At 42.7% G+C, this 25,513-nt stretch overlaps 1 protein-coding gene across 1 annotated transcript in view; it reads right to left on the bottom strand.

Moving 5' to 3' along the window:
• Window positions 1-17,632: 17,632 nt before the first annotated feature.
• LOC124555747 overlaps window positions 17,633-25,513 on the bottom strand; it is a 67,515-nt gene continuing 59,634 nt past the window's right edge. Inside the window, exon 6 of the mRNA XM_047129771.1 lies at window positions 17,633-17,892. Within this exon, the coding sequence (XP_046985727.1) occupies window positions 17,716-17,892 (177 nt within the window). The 3' untranslated portion in view covers window positions 17,633-17,715. The remainder of the gene's footprint in view (window positions 17,893-25,513) is intronic.

The raw sequence follows: 25,513 nt of genomic DNA on the forward strand, positions 1-25,513 counted from the left end.
TTGTCTTCTCATATAAAAAAAAAGAGTCTGTTTGTTTTCCTAATTCGTTTACAGTCGAGGCTGACTGCCACGATATAGTGTCCAAGTAGTAGTTGAAGTTGTCAGCTGTGGCTAAACTGTTGCCATGCCGCCTGCCAGTTGCCAGCTACCAACTGACAGCACATTGTTGCAACGCCGCCTGCTAGCTGCCGGCTATGGACTGATACTTTTCGAGATGTTTACATGGGCACGAAAATCGATTGTGGAATTGGTAAACGGCTTTACAAAATCAGATTTCTAGAATCGATTTTGAAGTATTTACCTGACCAACCAAAAGCGGAACTGGGACATCGGCTTACGAAATACGGCTTTGGAAACGCATATAAACTGGGTGAATGTATTCCCACACATTGCACAACAGATGTCACAATAGTCCTTTAAAGGCAATTCCTTGGCCTCTTTTCTTTCGTGATGTGTTTGTATCCCGAATCATGTGTCTGCCTCTCGCGCGGAATGGCCGCGCAGTCTGAGGCGCCATGTCGTCGTGGATTGCGCGGCGTTCCCGCCGGAGGTTCGGGTCCTCCCACAGGCATGTGTGTGTGTGTGTGTGTGTGTGTGTGTGTGTGTTTGTGTGTTTTGTCCTCAGCGGAAGTTAAACTTAGGTTAATAGTGTGTAAGACAAGGGACTGATGACCTCAGCAGTTAAGTCCCATAGACTTTACATACATTTCACGAAGAACCACACACACACACACACACACACACACACACACACACACACACACACGACTGTTACCAAATATGCATGCTCCTTACACAACAGTAGCCAAACAGTGGAAGTGAACAGACCACAAGCGGCAGCTTGTCAACAGCGAACAGTTTGGACGTGACGTTGATTGCTCTTGGAGGAAGGCAGCTCCAACATGTGAAATGTCAATTACCAAGTAATTTTAATCAGGCTATAGTGTGTTGAACAGAGGAAGTAAATCCACTAGTAAGTGTCTGGATACAGTGGGAATTCAAATTGGATCGTTAATTTCAAGTTGTTTTCATTCATTTCTAAACCATAGACTATTGATACTGCTGGGGGGCGAGGGGCATTGGGAACATGGCACTTGCATTAAGAAGCTTTCAGTTCCTATGAGTTTCGCTCTAAAATTTAAAGCTACTGTGCTCTTGACTGACTAGGGGTCCGCCATGGATTTTCGACTGAAGAAGGGGTCCGCCAGCTGAAAAGGTTGGGAAGCCCTGATGTAAGGTACAGTCACTGGAGCTCAGTTGGCAAGAAGATTGCACTATGGTGGCTACACATATTATTATTATTATTATTATTATTATTACTATAAGTGTTCATTTTTCTATAAAAGCCTGTTGCACACTAAAACCTGACATCGTCAACGTTATGACAGTGTGGATGAAGCGTCAGGAAGTTGTTGTAATTTACTGGTCCTGTGATGGTGCGGAAGAAGACCAGAAGGAGACGAAGAACAGAATATTCCTCCCTGATAATATATAAGTGATAAGTTTAGATCCAACCAACTGCAGAAAAATAGATATTCTCATGTCACCTAACACACCTGGAAGGAGTCCGCTTTGAGCTTGTATGCATGTTTTCAAGAACTGTAATTCATCCCAAGTACCAGCTGCAGCAAAAGATTCTGCCGGGTGTAGGTGATGTAACATACACGACATTCAGTCAGTATCCCCCCGCCAGAAAAAGTAAAGCCAAACAATGTTGATAATGGATGAGGTTGCTATGGAAAACCAGGGTTAAATTCTACGATGTTTCTGTTTTGGTCGTCATATGGGTGTCGACATATTTTATTTGAGTCCGACATATTTCAGAATTCCCAAACAGTTGGTGAGGGATAATGTAACATTATTATAGCTTTAAAACAAGACAATCTGAATTTAGAACACCTTTACGTGCTGCATGTAGGAACCAACACGCCATTCAATAATTTTGTAAGGATATGTGTACATCTCTCGAATCACACACTGTACAGGTTTCTCGATATTGATAAATCGAGAAAACTGAATGACCTTAGGGGTAGACGGAACTTCCAGTGAAAAAGTGATGAGTATGTTAGTATACACTGCACCACGGACAAGTTTGCATGTATGTCAGGCACTCACCCCAAGAAGATAGGAGTGCATAGACAGTGAATGCGTCTGTATGTGGATGGAAAATTTCAGTCATTCGAACATAAAGTTAGAGAGCTAGAGATGTATGACCAGACCCTTCTGAGATTGATCAGTGAATTAGATGCTACGGTTAAAGACCTAGAGACACACACCTGTATCATTCTGAGAAAGAAAGTAGATGACTCAATTGTAAAGGTTGATGGAACTGAAAAGTATATAAGATGCAGACTGTGGAGCAACCCGCTTCGTATATAACAAGATGGCGACTAAGCATAAGGCCATTGCTGCACAGAAGGCTGCTCGATAGAAGTTATGGCCGCTAAGGCTAGGAAATTTGGATCGAGAGCAGGCACTGAGAGAAACATTTAAACTAGTTACTGAATCTCTTTAGAACCCCCAGCGAAACTGCACAACGATGATAATGATGCTATTGCTGGTTTCATTATCTGTCACAGCGATGCTAATATAGAACAAAATATTTGGTGTCAGTGTGAAAAACTATACATGTCGGCCACGCAGCCTGTAAGTTTAAATAAAAAAAAAAAAAACAGTAGAGATAGGCGACAGTGAATTTCAAAGAACACCAGGTCTGCTAAACGTCATTTTCCGGAGACCCTCAACAATAGTAAAATTTTCAGCCAAAGGTCTTGAGATGTATGGTGAAATACTACATTTGAGCACTGTACACAGAAAAGCTGGAAACCAACACCGTGAGAAATACAGAGACATTATAAAACGATTATCATTCGAAGGCTGATATAGCAGTGGTGAAGGTATTGACATTCAGTGTAAAAGAGTCAGCAATCAGCCACCTCAGTACATATACTATGATGACCCCAATGAGATAATAGACCGAATACTACTGCACATGGCATCAGCTGCTGTGGAACAGTACTGCCCATTCGAATGACCTTGGCTCAGTAATTTCACAGTTTATAGAGAGAGCTATAATCGAATGAATATGGAGACGGTAGTTCAAGGATTGCACAAAACAGCACACAGAACATAGCCTCGTAGGCAAGCTATGATTAAAGGTCTGAATGACTTGTTACAGGCTGATCTTGTAGGTGCGAGGGAATACTCACATGAGAATAATGAATCTAAATATATCATAAGGGTTACTGATACATACTCCGAATTCGCCTGGGCATTACCTGTCAAGACAGAGATGGGAAGAGGTTTTGCGGAGGTGTTTTAGCATTTGCTGCATGCAGAAATTGATCAATGCCTGTATAACCTCCAAATTGATCACAGTGGAAAGATTTACAATAGGTATTTCAAGGCTGTGATGCAGCAGTATGGAATACATCACTGCTCAACATTCACCCACCTGAAGGCGAGTTATCATGGAATGTCTGAACTGAACAATAAAAGGTCGCATGTGGACGTATTTCAATCTTCGTTGCTCATACAAATGGACAGATATCCTTCGAGAAATAATTGCACAGTATAACTGAACCAAACATTGTAAAATAAAATGTGGCCAATCAATGTTCATGATAACGGAGTCATGGATGAGGTGTACTATCGAATTAAAATTATGAATCCACATCAACAGAAATTTAATGTGAGTGATTTGGTATGTATCTCAAAGCACAGTACAGCATTTGAGACGTCACATCTCCAAAACTGGTTGAGTAAGATGTTCACTGTTTTCAGCTAACAAATCCCAAAACTTTCATCTTAAAGGATAGCAGTGGCACTGCAATTTCAGGATGCTTTTACACCGAGGAAATGCAGCAGAGCTCAGAATCACACGTTTCTCATAGTGTGTGTCATCAGATAGGCAATAGAAGAGTAGTTAAATTGTTTGGTTTTCCTGCAACATGAAACAGCCGGATTGACGCTGACGATTTGTTATATAATGGGGGTGCACAGAGCACATACAGCACAGTAGCACAACATGTATGATAGAAGACGCATTATAGGAAAAGGTGGTATTCTCGACAGACTTCCGGTCGAATTGCACATTCTAGGGTACAATTAGTGCGGATCCGTTACAAAGCTTCAAAAACGTTTGGCTTGGGGTGATAAGAGAATTAACTTGCTTGACGAGGTGTGTTTGGAACATGACATTGCATACGCAAAATATAAAGTTCTCCAAAGACGACGCGTTGCAGATCGAATTTTAGCTGATAAAGCCAAGGCAGTATATGCGAGAAGGGATACTGGTATAGGGCAGCACAGTCCAGCATTTGTGTGCTAAAATTAAGTTGGGCTTGGGTGTGAATTTCTAGCTAGTTATGAACACTGCACATTGTGCACTGAAGAAGGAGAAGAAGAGGAAGAAGAAGAAGAGGAAGAAGACAACAATGATAAAGAAGAAGAGGTGTCTCAAATACCATATCTTGACAGCGGTGTACGCAGCTAAAAGTGCCCTGAAACATCAACAACCAGATAAAGGAAACCCGGTTCTGCCGATACCCAAGGCATCACGCATAATTATCCCCTTCCTCATTCCAGCCCACGCAGGTCTCTCAGAAAAACACTATACTCGAAACCATACAAGAAAGTACTAGGGCTATTCATAAATTTTTAAAAAAAGCGCAATAGCTATTCTACCGGATAGACCGCTCTCTCCCAACAAATGAATAGTATGAGTATGGCAGAGTTTCAATCCCATCATCACAAATGACACTTTCATCGTGATATGGCGACAGGCTGACTTAAGATTGCACTGCAATGTACACCTCATGTCGTCTCGATTGAATACTAGTTTGCCGCACCATATGTTGCGTCTGCAGTGGGGCACCAAGCACCATGAACACTGCTCTGCAGACACTGCAAACAGTCTTCGATTCGATAGAGAGGGGTCTCGATGGCACACGATGCACACCGTTAGCCCGCCCCTGGGTGCACCTTCCAATGTGCCATATGCATACACTTATGCTCGCAGACACACAGACTCCACTATCACTGACCGATTTACCTCATGTTTCATTAGGCTGATAACCTTCTTCTTCTATGGAACAATATCGTAAGGTTTATCAGCCATGTATGAAGATTCACGGTGGCACCTCTTACATCATATGGCTTTCAGTTTTTCACCAAATACATGAAGCTGTCTGTATCCATATAAAGCAATTTAGGATCAGTGAAACGAGTTTTCGTAAACTGATAATGGGAATCGGTACATTTGGAGTTTGGATAGTCTTGTATGCACATCCCACATAGATAGATTTCGTGAATTCTACTGCAATATTTGCCACCTCCACAGCAACAAAGTTCTCATTGAATATTGTGACTCATTCAAAGTTTGGTCGGGCGATGCATTTTCTTCCGCCATAACGCCCATGTCATTGGTTCTTATCAAAATTTCACGATGTTCCCTCAAATTATCTATTGTTTTACGAAAAACTGAATTGTTGATTAATTTTTTAAAAAATCTTTGTTTAAGTCACACATCACAGGAGCCTTCAGTGTCGATTCAAAGCTACATACTCCTTTAACCAGGAGACAGCACAGGTGATTCTAACTAGCCTCATTCCAATCAGAGACACTGCTGGAGATTAAGATAGTGAATAATGTATCTCCGCTTATTCTCCAGCACTGTGATCAGTTTTGGGGTGGAGCCTCCTCAGGGAAGTAGTTGCTCGGGACACAGCGGCGAATCAGCGTGTGCATCATACAAACTGACACAATATGTGAATTCTGCCTCCACGGCATACCATACATCAGAATCAGCTGCATTACTCTCGATTTTTCCACCTAATCCCTAGCATTCGGGTTTGTGCACCCATCAAAACTCCCTAATTGACAGTGATTGTTGCATAGTGTGCTTGTGGAAGTCATTGACATTCAAGCACATGATGTAACTCGAATCAAGGGATGCACTGACGCTCTCACCATGTGTGAGTTGTTTGCCTTGGCATGCCCATGGGCACCCTGACAAAGTCCCCCACGGGTCCCTCACTCGAGAAAAAGAAGCACCTCAGCATCGGTCAGTAGTCAGATGCTGCGATTTGTTTTCTTGAGCACAGCGTCTCAGAAGAGCCCAAATGCTGTGTAACAAAAGGTGGGATCCAGGGAATATGTGGTCATGAATAAATTCCAAAACTTCTCCAAAACCTCTGCAAGCAAGTGCATGTCTGACTCCACATAAAACTGTGTGTACTCTCCTAAAGTGGAGATGTTGGATTCTCGCAGACATTCACAGCTTCCTCAAACTCTGCATCCGTTATATCATCACCTGTAAGGTTGCTGGAGAATGCAGTTATATCGGGTAGCCTGGTTTTGTTGAGTTTTCCCATACTATCCAGTTACTTGTATGGAGAAAGCCCCTTCCTGGAGCTGAAACTTTTACTCATCTGGAAAAGCAGGTCAGTTGATGTGCGTGTCCTTCAGATGTAGACTTTCAACAAGTTTCTGCAGTAGCGCCTGCATAAAACGGAGTGAGTCAAGGAAGTGGTGCGTAATTCTTAGAGACATTTGTTTGGAGAATGAAGTATACTGCTCAACACTCTCAGGCAGGACACTGTCCTAATTTTTCTCCCAGCCGAAATTAGCGAAGTGCTTAAAAAGGAAGTGAGCATCAGACCCACTTAAATTATGAAAGGAAACAGGTATGTATGGCAATAACTGATCATTCAAATAGCGTGTGTTTTGAGCTGTGCCGTGGAACTTTTCTGTAAGGTGAGATTGGTCCCTGTGAGGTGTTTTTGCTTTTCTGTCTAACAGTAGGCCACAATTATGGCACTCAACCTTCTATGAAATTTTTTCAACCTCAGTGAGAAGCCGAACTGCAGGATTATCCACGACAAAGATTTGTAGCGCCTAAGACTCGAAGAATAGGATGATGCGACTTGGTGCGCTGCTGCATATGGTGTTTTTCTGTGAAGGTAGTATGTAAGGTTGTAGAGTCGCCTTCATTGTGGGTCACAGGAGCAAGGAGGCATTCAGCGTGGACATATACCAGAAACAGTCATCACTCCTGATGGTGAACATTCTTAAACTTCATGAATTTGTTTTCCTCAGTTGGTGTAATTACACATTCCAAGTCCTTGAAAGTGCTTTCTACTAGATGCTTTGCTAATAACTTGCCTGAGGCAAAGGCCTTGAAGCACCTTAAGCAAATACGCTTTTTACACCTGTGTTTACTAATTTGAGATAAAAGCAGGTGGAACATGTCCCTGACCCTACCGTAGTGATAACTGCTTTTCTCTTTATTTTTCCCATCTGAGAATAGCAGCATGTTTACATGCATCTTATGCTCAGCAGCAAATTTTGAGAAATGGAGGGCTCCAACAACTATATGCTTCTTTTGCGCATCTTAATTGAAATTCTCCAGGCCATAAATATGAACCGATGTTCTAGTAGTCTACACCTGAAATTTAGTTATGTCCTGGATCTTTATGGGTAACTCGATAGCATCAAGCTTATAACACTTATGAATGTCAAGGTATCTACCATATCGAGATGTGTGCTGTGGATCTTTGATGTAATTTCTTTTGTGAGCCAAGACTGACCATGCAAAACAAGCCTGGTCAGTTTTATTTTTAACATTAATACATGCCTTCTTATCAGCTTTTTCTTAGGAAGCGTGATACTGCTGGACTCTGCTTTTACAGCATCACAGATTTATGTATGGATGTCAAGGTGCGGTATTCAGCTGAGTGCTTTAGTTGACCCTCTAACTACCATCTATGGAAACTGGTCCATTATAACACTCAAGGCAGACTCATGAAACCACTCGGTGATCGATGAGCTTGCATTACTGTGCCATCATTCCCCCAAAGGTAGTGAAGGCTTGGCTCTTCAACGCCAGAGGCCTCTTTGGTGGGGTGCGACAATTCGATGCACAGCACAGCGCTTCATTTAATGGCGGGATACCACAGATACTTAACAGCCTTGAGGAGTACCATTTCCAGAAACCCTACAGGGTCTCATTACCCTCCTGATGGACTCTCGATCCTAGTGAATGGGATTCACTCCTCAATAGTTGTTGACACAATCCTGAGCCAGTAGCTGGAGGGAGGCTGGCCTATGGACACTAAAGCGGAGCTGGCATAGGTGGCTGCTTTTGCTTGCATGGTGGCGGCTTCTCACGTAGCAACAACATCTGTCTTACATGGTGGAGCATGCCGCACAGAGCCATGTCTTGACAGTGGATTCTTCACTGTGTCCAGTACCCATACCACTGGGTACTGCATGGACTATAGCGCTGTAGAGAAAGAATAGTGAGAACTACACAATGTTCAAGACATCGACTGCTGCTGCAAGGAAAGAAAGAACACTGGTTATTTGTAAGTACAATGAGTACACGAACAAATTTCCTATCTTGCTTTGGCACCATGACATATCCCTCAGGCCATCTGGCATCTCATAATGACACAGTTTCCTCTCTGTCACCCCCACCCACTCTGGCATCTCCTTGCCTGAACCACCATGAATCCATCGATCCAGCTCCCTTACACCACCTACAACAGTACCATATTTATTTAATAAAAAGAACATACACATACAAAAACTTAGAAAAAATTTGATGAACGATTATGTACTTACACAATAGCTGTGATGTGGATAGCATCACAACCTTTGTCCCTTCTTGTTCCTGCTCATTAAAATCATCTACAAGAACAACAAAAAATTTGCCTTAAGCAACATCATATTATGTGTACAATGAAATTTTTTGAAAAGAATATGTCTAACAACAACATATTATTTATACACACAATAGTACGAAGACAAAAATATGTACACTTATGATGCTGTTGCTGCTGCTGCAACCTCTCACTTACAGCTGGTCCACAATTTGGTTGATGTATACTTAAACAAGAAGGAAAAAAAATTAACACTGAAATCTGATCTAATGTTATGAAACCTAAATATGAAAAAAGATTATGATACAGAAATCTGAACAGTGTTAGTTGATGCTATGAAACTTTTTTTTAACGAATGTATACTTCTATATATGAACACACAGTGATTTGATACTTCAACACTTTTTTATGTAAATATGCACTACATAATCCGATCTCATGCTGTGAAATTAAATATGTAATATGCTTACCTCTCCTTGCCTCACGCATTTGTCACTTCCACTGGTGTTGCTGCTGCTGGTGCTACTAGAAAAAAAGTTTCATCCTGCAATCACTCCAACACAGAAACAGGCAAACTGACAATCAAACTAATGTAACCATGGACGATAGCAGAATGAGGATAACAGCAGAGGGTTTAGGGTCTATATATCTTCACTGATTTAGTATTATCCAATATGGACATGGTATTGTGAGGAGGGATGAAACCTCCATCCACATGGTTTGAACATACTGGTTCACATGCAAACAGGAAGTAGCAGCTTGAGAGATAGTGGAGGTGGTTTCCCAGGTATCAAATATCAAAGGGTTGCTGCCACATGGTGCTTTGTTCGACAGAAAGCAGCCACTTCAGAGAGCTGAAATGCATGCATCCACTCAGATGCACCCAGTGGCTGGCTGTGGGGCCTCCAACAGCAATTTCCCTGTGGCTGGCTGTGAGGAACCCAACAAGGGCTTCCTCTGCATGCATTAAGTGTGGTGGACAGGCACTCTGCATATGCACAGTCTCATTATAGTTCCGTGTGGTGACAATAGAGGCACATGCTGACACATACATGCCGTTAGGCTGCAGACCTCCACAGCAAACAGAGCTCTCAGCTCTTGGCACACTGCCCAGCATCTGTCAGCACATGGAACTAGGGCCTCAGTAGGGACCCGACCTTGGAGACATGCGCAGCAGGCCCATGTGTGGCCGATCGAACATAGAGGCTAATATACCACAACTCATTCAGTTCCCCAGTTCTTACAGTTATTACGTCTTGGGAAATAGGGACAGATGTGAGCTTCACCCAACTGGGGAAGCCCAGTTTCCTGCAAACTGATTAAATACAGACTACACATCAAAAAAAAAAAAAAAAAATGGTTCAAATGGCTCTGAGCACTATGGGACTTAACATCTATGGTCATCAGTCCCCTAGAACTTAGAACTACTTAAACCTAACTAACCTAAGGTCAGCACACAACACCCAGCCATCACGAGGCAGAGAAAATCCCTGACCACGCCGGGAATCGAACCCGGGAACCCGGGCGTGGGAAGCGAGAACGCTACCGCACGACCAGACTACACATCAATATATTACTGACGCTGATATGAATTTTGTGTTGTGAGATCCTTGTACTCCAGCACTGACTGAGTGTTTTTCCCACCAATTTCCAGGTGGAGGAGGGGAGGGAAAGTGGGGGAAGGGAGGGGAGTATGCAGGATTTTCCAGAGGGGGGAGGGTTTAATTAATTTATCAAATAAATTGATTTATAGATTTAATAAATTATTCAATTAATTTGATATCGAAAATGTGCTTGTATTGGCGAGGGGGAGGAAGGAAGGGTTGGAGATTTCCCAGAACGCTGGGGGAGGAGGAGGGGGAGGGGTGTTGGGGGCTTCTGAGAAGGACAGTTTAACCCCAAGGTGTCATAAATCAATTAACATAATAATAGGTTAAGTGGAGGGGATGGGGATGGGTGGGGGAGGGGAGGGGGTTTCCCAGAAGGACTGATTATACTTAGGAGGTCATAAGTAAATTAATTCCCAGGGGGTCATAAGTCAATGAAGTCTACCCTTGAATGTATATAACCTGTACAAACAAAATGCACATGATCCCATTGTCCTACTACTAGTGTTCACATGTTGACACAATGACATCATCAATTACGATTTCAGTGGGCATGGGACTATCGGGATTCGACTGTAGATCAATGGAAACATGTCGGCTCTTTGGGTGAATCACGTTTGCTACACTAGGTCGATGGTGGCCTCCACTAACAGGGAAAGGTGAAAGGCTCTAAACATGCAGTGCATCAGAGACACAGGCCAGTAAGAGTAGCAGTATGCTCTGGCAGACATCCTCCTGCGCTTGCATGGGACCTGCGGTGGTAATCGAAGACACATTGACAGACATAAACCACCTGCATCACTTTGTGCTTGATGTCAGCAGTGGGACAAGGTTCGTTTCAGGGCATTTTGTTAGTGCAGGGTGCCTACATCAGGGGCAGGATTGCACCCAGGGGCAAACCTATTGTTCTCCTTTGATAGTCAGGTTTTTAAGCTAGTGTTCTCCTTTGACTGACACATTCTCAACCTATTGTTCTGATAAAAGTATACTTCCTTTGGATTGACAGGTCCTTAACCTATTGTTCCCCCACGCCCTTCCCCTACCTCTCAGGAAACCTCCAACCAACCCCTTCCTGGAGGCTGCTACAGGTACACTTTCAGGTCAGAGCCATTGGAATAGCCCCTCTCTCTCTCTGATCAATTTGACTGACTACTTAATTAAATTGATCACTTAATTAACGCCTACCCCTTTGGTAAACCAACCTCCCAGAAATTTGCTGGAAAAAGACTCAGCTGATTGGTTATTTCGAGGGAATTCGATTACAGTGACTGGTTCAAAAATGGCTCTGAGCACTATGGGACTTATCATCTGAGGCCATCAGTCCCCTAGAATTTAGAACTACTTAAACCTAACTAACCTAAGGACATCACAAACATCCATGCCCGAGACAGGATTCGAACCTGCGACCATAGCGGTCGCGTGGTTCCAGACTGAAGCGCCTAGAACCGCTCGGCCACACCGGCCGGTGCAGTGAATGGAATATTGTTTAAACAATTTAGGCAATGTATGAAATATTGTTTAATTATTTATAGCAGTGTATAGAATATAGTTTATTTATTTAGTTAAAGAATTTTTCAGGAAATCGATTGCAGTGTATGGAATATTGTTTAAACAATTTAGACAATGTGTGGAATATTGTTTATTTCAGCAATTTAGGGGACTCAAGGCAGTGTATGGAATATAGCGTAATGATTAATTTAAAGAATTTTGCAGGAAATCGATCCCCCCCCCCCACCACCCCCTCTCTCTCTCCTCCCTCCACCTCCCCTCCTCTACCAGGAAATTGGCAGCTCTGTGGTGAAGAGGAAGGATTTCACGAAGCAAAATTCAAGGGTATATTTCTTATTTACAAAAAAAAACATGGACGTGTGTTTGCACCTGACCATTATTCCCTCCCATGTAAATTGTCCAATTGACTGCTTCTGCACATGTCTCAACTTTATTTAGTTGAGAGAACGTCGATTGTGGTGTGTGTTGTGTACATCTATCAGGTGAAAGACGGGTGGAACACATGTTTGCTGGTTCTCTAGATATCAGAAACACCGTAGTTGACTTTGTAAATTATATGGATGATTTGGAATCTGTTATATCACCACCATCGATATTCGTGAGTGGAAATATCAGTTTCCTCTATTTTTTTCTAGTTTTCACATAAAGGTCTTCACAGAAGAGATAAGTTTCTAGTTACTCAGTGGATTATAGCACGCTGCATCTTGCTAAAGTTTCGGGTTTCTAGAGAAATAATTTCCAGTCTATATCTTCGGAATTATACTGTGCAAGTGATCGGTAGCATACTGCTAACTGCTTGATACTGAGAAGTATCGCGAAAATGGTATGATATTCTCGTAAACCATATGAAATACACATGTTCTTGTAGTCCCAGAATCAGGAGATGTGTGTAGAAAGCAAGCAAGTTAGCAGGTCAGGGCCAGAAACAGTGACCCCTTTGTGCAGAGTGGAACCGAACCACCCTTTGTACAACAGTCTTTGCGGTATATGTACTATTGTCTGTTGGTTGATAGCTATATGTAGGATGCAGAAGTGATGATTTTGTATGGCTCAGCATATGAATTTTGTGTTTACTACGTTGATATTGTTCGTGGAGTTCAGTTTCACGTGCAAATATTCAAGCTTTTGTCGTCAGTGGCAGAGCAGTGTAATTGAGGAAGTGTCTTTCCATATTTGACGATCTGTAGGCCACTTTTGCAGGGTTTAACTGTCAGTGCAGTATGGCGATCTGTACAAAATAGTTTTTACGCTGAAACCCTTGCCTGCAGAAAAAAATGGCCTACAGTGCTCCTGCACCAGCAGCAGCAGCAGGTTGGTGGGTAAATTCAGTAAGAGCCAGTCAGAATACTCCATTCATTCACAAGACTTTTTTGTGCTGGGATATAGGATCCTCTACATAGCAGTGAGAACGTTTGTCAATTCAGAGATGTTTCTTAAAAGCACGATTTCAAGGAAGAGTAGCACGGGATGTCTCGTTACCACCATCAGAACGAATGAATTCTGTGTTTTTCTGAGCTATTTTCGTAAACAGCTCTTGTTTGTGCAAGAATTTCCATCCAGACAAGCTGAGACATCACGAAAGCTCCTACAAAAGCGACCGTTAACTGTTTTTGCGACACTTTACGATTTCTGTGAGGGGCTGATATGTGATGGATAGGCTTTGCTGTTAGGAGCATCAGGAAGATTCCATTTGGTGTTATTGTGGACTATTTACGTAAACAGTTTCTGAAAGCTTTGCAGAAGATTATTATAGCGCATCCAGAGGAAGACTTGGCTCTTATTTGGATTGACCTGTGACGTTGGTATAACACAGACAACCTTTTATCGGCGCTTGAGATGGTGAGTTGCACGGCAATTAGGTCTTCACTGGACCACAGGTACAAAGGCTATTCATCATTACATCAGCAACGGTAAACACGTGCGCAGCTAGGCGCACCTCACTGTCCTGTTGGGATTGCTATTAAGAATGCAACCTATATTATTCTGGGAAGCATTGTTAAAGATTTGTGTAATGCTTCCAGAGGGGAACTTAGCTGTTACTTACATAGACATGGGACATCAGTATAACATCGAAGAATTGTAACTGTATACCCTGAAAATAGACGCTACTTTCACCTGCTGGCTGCCGGCGGCAGCGGCGTGAGAGCCGTGGCTCGTGCCCCAGCGATCGTGACTTCGCAAGGGCCGTCGGTGCTTCTCGACTCCTGGCAGTATGTGCGGAGTCGTCGGCGTCGGGTGTCGGGTGGCGGTTTGAGTTTTTCATTAGCGATATTTTGTTTAAACTATATTACATCGATTTCCCCTACTAATAGGATGCTGGGAATTAAAAAAACTACCTCATACTATGGATATCGATTTAATTAATTTTCACAATTAATTTGTATAAATTTTTTATATCAACGTGATGTTAACAGTACTATACTTAAGGGGAGGGTGTGGGTGGGTGGGTGACATGGGGCAGAGCAGCAGGTTAAGTGCAGAACACTATGTTAATTTGCATAATTAATTTGCATAATTTTTATGTAAAGTGCGGTAGAATAGTATAGAGGGTGGGGGTGGGCAACAAAGAAGAGAGCCCTAGAAATGACATTTAAAAGCGCGTGAAATTCGAAAAGTGTACCAGAAAATGGTGGAACAATATAACTAATTACTTATTTGCATTTCAAAGGCGGTACCATACTTCAAGAGGATGGAAGTGATTTGGAAAACCACTTAACAGAACAATAGGTTATGTGCCAACAAACGGCCGAACATTACGTTAAGAAACTCCGAGTGCAGTGCCGAACATTAGGATATGTAACATGTTTGCCCCATGCAATTACTTCTTGCAAGACCTATATCTTTCTACACACCGGAGAATGATGAGCAAGAGAAATCCAACCCCTGCAAACCGAATTTTTTATAACTAAACAATATACCCCTGAATTTCACTTCATGAGATCCTTCCTCTTCAACACAGAGCCCCCAACTTCCAGGTAGAAGTGGGGAGGGGGTGAGGGGAGGGGGGAGAGGGTGGTTGTGGTGGGGGGATCGATTTGCTACAAAATTCTTTAAATTAATAAATAAACTATATTCAATAACTGCCTTGAATCCCCTAAATTGCTTAAATACACAATATTCCATACATTGTCTAAATTGTTTAAACAATATTCCATACACTGCAATCGATTTCCTGACAAATTCTTCAACTAAATAAATAAACTATATTCCATACACCGCCATAAATAATTAAACAATTATTCTATACATTGTCTAAACTGTTTAAACAATATTCCATTCACTGCAATCGAATGCCCTCCAAATGACCGATCAACTTTATCCAGCAAATTTCCAGGAATGGGGGTTACCAGTGGGGGAGGTGTTAATTAAGTGATCAATTTAATTATGTGGTCAATCGAATTGATAAGAGTGAAAAGGTCTAATCCAATAATAACTTGAAAGTGTACCTGCAGCTCTGTGGAGAGATGGTGGCTTGGAGGTTTCCTGAGGGGTGGGGGAAGAGGGAGGGGGTGGAGCAACAATAATATAAGGACCTGTCAATCAAAAGGAAGGATACTTTTAGCAGAACAATAGGTTAAAGATGTGTCAACCAAGGAATAACAACAGGTTAATGACCTGTCAATCAAAGGATCAAAATAGGTTTGCTCCCGAGTCAATTCCTACCCCTGATGTAGGCAACCGGCATTAACAAATGCGCTGAAACGAACCTTGTCCCACTACAGATGTCCTCTCTGACGGCGACGTTATCTTTCAGATGTATAACTGGCAATATCTCGGAGCCAGAACCATGCTACAGTGGTTTGAGGAGCGTTATAGTGAATTCACGTTGATGTCTAGGCGACAAAATTCGCCTCATGTAAATTCTGTGAAACCCATGTCGGTCGCTATCGGGCGCCATCACCGTGTACACAAATCAGCGGCCCGTTATTAACGCGAATTACATAACTTTTGCGCAGACATCTAATACCACATACCTCCACAAAACTACCACAAACTGTCTGATCCTCGATACGCAGAATTGGTGATGCATTTCCTCGTATGCCGGTGGTCATGAGGTTTTGGCTTGTCAGTGTATCTCACATCGGTTCTGTATTAACAACATTGGATATTATCGTATTGTTTACGAATATAAACACGCCTCCACCACTGTCCTTAAGTCTATTTTTATGATACACATACCGATCGGAATTTGGCGTTTTATTGCTATTCACAGGTGGTTTCAGACAGCAAATCTGTGCGTAGTGCATAGCATGCGGATATTATTAGCGTTGATAAGCGAAAGTATACGTTTGTAAAAATTGAAGAAAAGACATTTTAACACCAAAGCTACGACAGATGCGAAGGGAGTGTCTCGCGCCAGTAAGACACGTGGGTGCATTGACATTTCAAATTGGAAATTGACATACGAACCGTTACCCGTCCGGCTTCATAGAACACCTGGCTGCACGTATTCTTCCATTCTAAAAGTAACTACTAAGCTGGGTGCTGCGCTTCCCTGCTCTCATATCGCTTGCTTACTCTCATTTAGTTTCCTTTCCCTGTTTTTTTTTTGTTTCAGTTGTTTTATATTTAGAACTAAGGGGTCATATGGAACTGATTGCTATATTTTGCGGAAGTTTGTGTTGTCACGCAGAACTGTCGTGTTATGCTGATAGGACGTTCCAGCTGACCGCAACTAAGAGAGTCCACACACAAATGCAGAATCGGGAGAAAAGTTTGATCTGAAACTAATACGAATCACACTTGGCTATATGTAATTGGACCTTAACCAACTGGTTGATGGCGAAAGCCGTGGTGTGTATTTAAGGATGAGTCACCAATTAAGTACAGTACCTGTTCTGCTAAGTTTTTTCCATGAAGACCTCCGTCTACTGGAACATAAATTTGCATTGTATGCGAGGTTCCATGGAGGTGTTCACTTGTATCAACAATGTAAAGTTCCAGGGATTGCTTCAGAATAAACAGTTTACCAAAATTCATTGGATTTATTGTACTTCCAGCACACTACAGCACACTGCGAGTCGGAGATGTGGCCTAGATGGCTAACAGTTAACTAATGCACGAAGCTTCAATTCACTATCACTTTCCCACTTCACAACAAATAATGACCGAAGTTCGAACTTCATCAAGTAATTTTGTTTTGCACACTCCTAATTGCCTTATAACTCTCACTTCCGCTTTTTGGTGCGAACGTTCTTTTCAGTATTATAAACACGAAGTGAAAAAGCACATGACGAAAATGAATCCAGCAGTTATGTTAGCGGCCATAATCTTCGTTGCAAGAGTGGTATGTCAAGGGCATACAAAACAGAAGGCAAGACCGATCTCACTTTGTGGTTGGTTGTTGCTAGCGCAACTCCCCTGTAAACAACAGGCTGTCACTCAATTGTTATTCTGATCCGGTATGGTTCTGCAAGCGTTCCGTGGTGACTCCTGGAATTAACTAACACTATATCAACATTCTCTTTTAGCAAATATGGTTCAAATGGCTCTAAGCACTATGGAACTTAACATCTGAGGTCATCAGTCCCCTAGACTTAGAACTACTTCAACCTGACTAACCTAAGGACATCACACACATCCATGCCCGAAGCAGGATTCCAACCTGCGACCGTAGCAGCAGCGCGGTTCCGGACTGAAGCGCCTAGAAGCGCTCGGTCACAGCGGCCGGCTGACTTTTATCGATCCCCCGTAACGTATGCTGCTCGCTGTAGTTATTGGGGATCAGCTCAGTAGGTAAGAGCAACACCTGTGAAAACCACATCTAATCGACAATAAAGTTTCAGAGCTGCCATAAATTACACTAAATGCAAATGTAAAAATTTCGTGAATAGAAATAAAACGTACACAGAGTATTATTAGGTGTTTTAATTGTTGGAGAAAAATTTAATTTTACATTAAGGAAAATTTGTTGTGAGCTTTTATCGTTAATGCGATCAGAAGGACCCTCCAGCTGAGGCGCCAGGGGACCCCAATGGGGAATGCCATGGCTCGCAGCTGTATTGGTCGTTGCCCCAGTACGTCGACATCACACGCAGCTCGCCAGCCTCCGTCACGTACACCGCGTACGACTTCGGGGTTGTGTAGCCGCCTGGGTACCGAGGCCCGGACAGCTGAAAGCAGACAACCTGTGTTACAAGCAGCACATCTGTACTCCGCAATCAACCGTCCGATGTACGTACGGCACCAGTCTCGTAGGACTGTCGGCAACCTCCCGTATGGGCCTGAATGTCTGTAATTTTACCGTTGACGTATGGTGGAGGGCGTTGTGTGGTTCTCGACTTATTTTGGGAAGTGGGCCCTCTCAAATTTGAGAGTAAGGCTGTTCGCGATGCATAACGTCACTCTTGTAGCATCTTCAACCACTGTTCGCTCAGCAAGTATGTAACACTCTCACATAGACCAGACGAATCCGTGAAGAATTGTGAAACACTTATTTGAAAGTTTTCTATGTCTTACGTTAATCAACTTGGTAAGTGCTCCAGGCTATTGCAACTGGTGTGCAAATATATGAGACAGGCGCAATACTCACAGACTTAAAAAATAATGCAGTAACTTCAATTCTAGAGAAAACAGGTGCTGGTAGGTGTTAATATTACCGAACCATCAGTTTAATGTCATGGAAGCAAAGTACTTACACGAATTATTTAAAGATGAAAGGAAAAAAACTATTAGAAGGGAAGATCAGTTGGTGTTCCGGGGGAATGTACGAACACGTGAGGTAATATTGACCCTCGACTTAGAAGACAGGTTAAAGAAAGGAAAACCTACGTTTATTGAATCTGTATATTTAGTGAAAGCTTTTGATAATGCTGATCGAAATACACTCTTCGAATAATTTCTTCATGTATGGGTCCACAGCCTCAATGTACCATCTAAATGATGAAACTATTTACTTGCATGGTACATTAAAGGAATGAAATTGACAGCCTACGGTGATTAAAACGGTCCCATCATTTATACGAGACTCTTCGAAGTTCTGAAGGTATCACAGATAAAATACATTGAGCGAAAGGTTATTTAAAACCTGTAAAGAAATCAAATTACAGTTTTAAGAGTAGAAGGATATGAAGGGGAAGCAGTGCTTGAAGACGGAATGAGACAAGAATGTAGCCTAACCCCGACGTCAGTCAACCTGTACACTGAACAAGCAGCCAAAGAAACTAAGAACAAATTGGGAAAGAAAACTAAAGTTCAAGGGGAAGAAATAAAAGCTTCAGTGTTTTCCGATGACACTGTAGCTTTCTCAGAGATGGTAAATGACTTGGAAGAGCACTTGAACGTTATGGATAGTGTACTGAAAAGTTATTACAATATGAACATAAATAAAAGTAAAACAATGGTAATGGAACACAGTCGAACTAAATCAGAATCGGGTAAGAAAATGAGATACTAAAACAGTAGATGAGTTTTGCTATTTGGGCAGCAAAATAACTGATTATGGCCATAGTAGAGAGGATATAAAATGCAAACTGGAAATTGGAAATTTGTGGTAACTTCCAATGGGAGCAGACTGGTGAGGTCATCGGTCCCTAGGTTTACACACCACTTAATCGAACTTAAACCAACTGAAGCTAAGGACAACACACACACCCATGCCCGAGGGAGGACTTGAACCTCCGACAGAGGGAGCCGCGCGAACAGTGACAAGACGCCTCAGACTGGGTACAGTAAGAAATTCGTTCCTGAAAAAGAGAAAACTGTTGACAGAGAACACAAATTTAAATATTAGTAAGTCTCTGAAGGTATTTTTCTGGATTGTAGCCATGTACGGAAGCGAAACATGGACTATAAGCAGTTCAGATAAGAAGAGAATAGAAGGTTTTAAAATGTGCTGTTCCAGAAGGATGCTGAGGATTAGATGAATAGATCGAGTAATTAGTGAGGAGGTAATGAGTCAAACTGGGCAAAAAGGAAAATTACGACACTACTTGACTAAAAGAAGGGATCGATTGATATGACATATCCTGAGGCATCAAGAAATTGTCAGTTTGAAAACAGAGGGAAGTGAGCACGGTACAAATTGTAGAGAAAGACCAAAGCAAGAATACAATAAGCAGGTTCGAATGTATGCATGTTGCAGTAGTTATTCAGAGATGAAGACGCTTTCACTGTATACAACAGCATGGTGAGCTGCATCAAAACACTGTCTGGATTACAGACAACAACAACAGCAAGTGACCATGACTGGCTGATAATATTCAGTAACTAGTGTAACTAGTGTCTTGCAATCGACCTCAGTCACGTCATGCGTGAATCACATTCCCTCACGATTCTCCCAACAAATTTGACGCTGGCGTCTGCATTCCTCGTGCCCAGATTTATGTGGTCATCCCACCTCACATCTCTCCGGAAGAAGCACCCATATACCTGATGTTTGTGATGGCGTAGTCAAACGATATCGGATGTTTCCGTCTGTTTACCCTCATTCGACTACATCTACTTATATTTAGAGTCAGCTAGCACTTTTCGATACTGGTGCTGAACATCCGTAAATGTCTGCGTTTTGTAATACGTTTCTAAATGGGAAAGGTGCGTATTCACATCTGCTTCGTCTGCGAATTTCTTATTTGATTGTCTTTTGTTAATGGTCAGTCACCTACGTAACTAATTTCGACAGAATGATTTTACGTAAAATTTTTTGATACAAGTCATTCAGGACGAATATACAGGGTGGCTATAATTAAACTTTCTCCAACTGAGTCAGTATAGACGGGAAACTATTTACCGTATGAGTACCCAACTTTATAGAAATGATGTTCAGACTGTGAGCTGGTACTAATGCACCTACGTAGGGTTGAAACACGAGCATCAGCGTGCATTACAGCGGCAGTCAACATGGATCTGGACAAGGTGAGCAAGAATTTACTCCAAAAGTTGTTTTATCAAAATAACTCCAATATAGTACCGCTGATCTACTCAACTATCGACGCGTTAAAGGAATAAACCCCACACTGTGGTTGAAGAATATGATTCGGAATTTCGAATTAACTCGCGGTTTCGAAATTGCTCCTGAGAGAGGCCTATGGCCGATTGCACTACAAAATGTTAAAGAAGTTACTGTTGCCATGGCTGAGAACGCTGGACGCAGAATGCGATCTTCAAGCAGTGCACAAGCAGCGTCACGACAGCTTAACATTCCATGCTCCACCGTTAGAAAATTGCTGCGAACAGTTGTGAAATGGTATCTCTTGTGCGGTTCCATGCTGTGGTGGTTGCAGATTGAGCAACACCTGTAATTTGGAGCGTAAACGTGGTACACATTTAACAAAAGTTACCCTCCCCTGTGGAAACCGAAAATGTGTTTCTTTCAATGGTTTATTCGTTACTTCTTCCGCGTGTCCTTACAAATATTTACATGAAGTTTCATTGTCGTAAGACCACTCTTTTTTCATGGTGACTCTACCAAGTAGCAAAATTTACACTACTGGCCATTAAAATTGCTACACCACGAAGACGACGTGCTACAGACGCGAAATTTGAGCGACAGGAAGAAGATGCTGTGATATGCAAATGATTAGCTTTTCAGAGCATTCTCACAAGGTTGACACCGGTGGCGACATCTAAAACGTGCTGACATGAGGAAAGTTTCCAATCGATTTCTCATACACAAACAGCAGTTGACCGGCGTTTCCTGGTGAAACGTTGTTGTGATGCCTCGTGTAAGGAGGAGAAATGCGTACCATCGCGTTTCCGACTTTGATAAAGGTCGGACTGAAGCCTATAGCGATTGCGGTTTATCGTATCGCGACATAGCTGCTCGCGTTGGTCGAGATCCAATGACTGTTAGCAGAATATGGAATTGGTGGGTTCAGGAGGGTAATACGGAACGCCGTGCTGGATCCCAACGGCCTCGTATCACTAGCAGTCGAGATGACAGGCATCTTATCCGCATGGCTGTAGCGGATCGTATAGCCACGTCTCGATCCCTGAGTCAACAGATGGGGACGTTTGCAAGACAACAACCATCTGCACGAACAGTTCGACGACGTTTGCAGCAGCATGGACTATCAGCTCGGAGACCAGGACCGGCGGTAGAGTAGGGTTAACGTTCGAATGTGGATCCGCCGCGAGTTATATGGAGAGCGGTGTTCAGATGCGGATCCACAATACGCCGCGCACGGGGTAGTGTTTGAAGGTGGATCCGCCTCGCGCAAGGTAGGAAGCTGTATTTGAATGCAGATCCACAGTATTCAATACCCGAGTTAGCGTTCGAGTGTGGATCTGCTGCGTACTATATATCCGGAGCTGTGTCCGAGAGGCGGATCCACCATACGCAGCATCCTTGATAGGGTTCACGGGTGGACCAAGCACGCGTTACGTCCGGAGAAGTATTCTATGCTCGAAGTTTGGTCCACCAGCCGATGGGACCGGGTCCTGGGAACATACGCTCTCCAAATGTGGAGGTGACTGGATACGCCTTGGTTAGATTTAGAGACAATTTTAGAGCACAGAACGATAACTTATGTCGCGGTCGCATGGATGGATCTGACATAAAATCGAAAGAAATGCGAAAACTGATTAGCGCATAGATATAAACTAACCTAATATACACCGAAATGCGGTGAAAATGAGAACGTACTTGCTTATCTTCTGGTTCGCAGGGGGGGAATTTGTACATGGGGTCAAGTATGCGGCAACAAGAGGAATGCAGGAAAACGATGACTTCAAAGCGAGCCCAATAAGGAAGTCAGTCAATTTTTTCTCGTATTATAGTGTATGTCTACTGAGGTAGCAGCGATACACGCGAGTTGAATACTCTATTTGATGCTTTTCAGGAGGACAGAGAACAATTTACGTCTAAACTTACTCACATCTGTGTTAAATCATAACAGAGGGTGTACGAGATGATCGATTGAGACAGAGCTGCAACTAGGTACGATTCAAACGTTGACTCATTTATTCTAGAGAAGGACAAGTTGCTGAAGGTAGATTTTTTTTCCAGTATTCTATTTGGATGTTTTAGTCACGTGACATAGCCAGCGTTCTAGTCGTATGCGGCTACGTGTTCGGTATGTGGCTTAAAGCGCTGTCTACTTGCGATCGTTAACGGTGAACCCGTCGGTCATCAGAGGACTTCCATCTCATGTGTGATGAAGGTTGACACATTCCTCTAAATGCACTTTGATTTACGCGATCCCCAGAATATCGCATGCTTGGTGTAAAATCGAGACTTCAGCGTCATAACTAAGTTAGCTGTGGGTATGTGTGAGGGGCTGTAATCATTGTGTACACACTTACCCGACAGACGGGTGTTTACAGAGTCGGTGACGGGATGACTTTTAATTTTCACATGTTGGACGCTGCTGTTATACGTATCTGTTTGCTTGTAGGATGTACCGGCTGCTAATAACTATCATTTTTTATATAGACCTGATGGAGTAATAGTATTATTTCTGACTCGTGATCCGGTGTGATCATTGGGCACTAGACGTGTCCGCAGGGCTATATTGGGCTCGTATCATAGAAAGGAAAAGTTTTACGATTGGGATAGAGATAGCTCAGCGTAAGGTGACCGGGGAGAAGGATGTATGTCTGACAGGACGGAAAAGTAAGCGATCTAAGGTTGCTGCCCGTTTTTAAGTGCTGAACGTTCTAGTCTTAGGAGTGTGTGTGCGTTTGTGTTCTCTCTCTCTCTCTCTCTCTCTCTCTCTCTCTTTCTCTCTCTCCTACCGGAACCTTCGATGCACCGATCATAGACTCTAGAACAATACTTTACACATGATAGATTGGATGATTTGCTTAAAAATCTATCGAACTACGTTGTGTATAAATATCGCTCCGTTCTTCTTCTTCTTAACTGTATGCTATTAAATTAAGGCACTTTGAGATCTGTTACTATAGACCGATGTGGTGTGCTAAGCTCCAAGACTTGGTTACATTTCGAGAAATGTGGTGCACTTGGATGGATTAGGACTAGGAAAGCTCTATTCAGTCAAGAGAGGTGGAGTGCAGCTGTATTCGTCTGCTCGGTTGAGGAATAATTGGGTAGCGATGTTGCGGGGTAGGTAGGTCAATGCCGAGGTGAGGATGGTCTTTTAACGTAAGAGGACTAGATAGCTCTGTGACCGCCATACGCAGAGAGATTGATCGAGTACTATGCGCGAGGTCTTAGAAATATGTATAGCGTTGTCTGGTATAATTTGATCGTCTTTACGTGTTCGAGAATTAATTGTGAAAGAACGTGCTGAGCAGTCATCTATGAATGGTCGCAATGATACTTGCAAAGTAGAGGATGTATGGTTTAGCTATGATACTGAAATTAAGAAAAACAAGCTGTCACATGATTGGCCAGTGTTGGACTTACTGTAAAATTTTTCGCGATATCAGCTGTGATGGATAATATTACAGTAGATCGGGGGTGTCTTATCCATCGCATCTGTGCATTGGGTACGACATAATGATTGGCTGACAAAGCTTGCTTGAGTTGGGGGAGAAATTTTGATTGATGGACCGCAACTTCCAGGGTTGCTAACACCGAAAACGGTGATCCTGTACTTGTGTGCAAAAATGACCAATCACTAGAAGTTTAATGCAGAGTTATAAACTATTCGGTCACTGCGACATATGAGTTTAAATGTAGAGGTGGTCAATCACTTTAGAGGGAAGTGGCTACAACGCCAGCAGGCTCTTCTATTTTCCTTGTGTTGTGGGTGTCCTTTATTTAAAATCATTCAATGTTATGCTATCGACTGTAAGAATATGATTTATAAGGTGCAAGGTATAGTTTCCTGTGAGAGACCGTGCATCAGCCCGTGTTAATGTCTGTTTAGAATCAGACAATGACTTAGAAGTCACGGCAGAAGGACGAAATGCGCGGCAGTGTGCAAAAGCGTGTTAGAAAACACTGTTTGAACAAGGGCTTAGAGTATGGGTGATCAAACTTTAAAGGGGTCTCTGCAGCGTGTGTGTATATTTAATATGATGTTGTTCATATAGGCATTTGTAGTTTGAGGTGTTGGATTTGGCGAGCTGTGAGGAATTCTTGGATGGCTGCACTCTGAGTTATTCGGGGGGAGTATTGTGACTTCCGTTTGTCCACGCTGGAGGTGGGTCGCATTGGTGCCTTCGTGACTTTTTCACTGTTTGATGGTAGAGGATAAAGATGATAGGGTGTTGAGGATCTATTGTACTTGTACCTAGTTTGAGGCGTACAACATTGCGCGCATTTCCGGCGAATGGTCAAAACAAGATCCTGTTGTAGTAACTGAGACCGTTCTGTTTATAGACAGGTTGCAGAAGGTAATAGATATGTCTTTCTCCGACTTAAATTGCAGAGATCAGATGGGTGAAGATAAATGCATACTCATATATGCTTGGAAAGGGAGAATGCTTTTTTATTATTAAGTAAGTTTTGGCAGGAGTGAATATGGTTTTATATATGCGAGTGGAAATTGTGAGCGAAGGGTGAATGACGTCGGGTTCACTGGCTGGGGGGGACATTGTTTACATGTCCTGTTGGAGATGCAAGGGGGAGATACAGATCTGCGCTATTCAGGAATCCATTTGTGCATTGTATGTCGTTAGAAAATAGCAGGTATAGGGAGAGCCCACTTCAGCATTCTGGTCCTGGGGCTGAGTGGACGGCTGTTTAGATGGACAGCTATGTGGCTTTGACATGCCGGCGGCGGCGCTCGGACACTCGCTTTGTAAGGCGCTATGGGATTAGTTTGAGCATTTAGTACTTGTTTGGGTGGTTATTGGATTAAGAACTGTAATATTGAAGGTCATGTC

Source organism: Schistocerca americana, chromosome X (genome assembly GCF_021461395.2).
Source record: "Schistocerca americana isolate TAMUIC-IGC-003095 chromosome X, iqSchAmer2.1, whole genome shotgun sequence".
In the NCBI taxonomy this organism is placed as follows: Eukaryota; Metazoa; Arthropoda; class Insecta; order Orthoptera; family Acrididae; genus Schistocerca; species Schistocerca americana.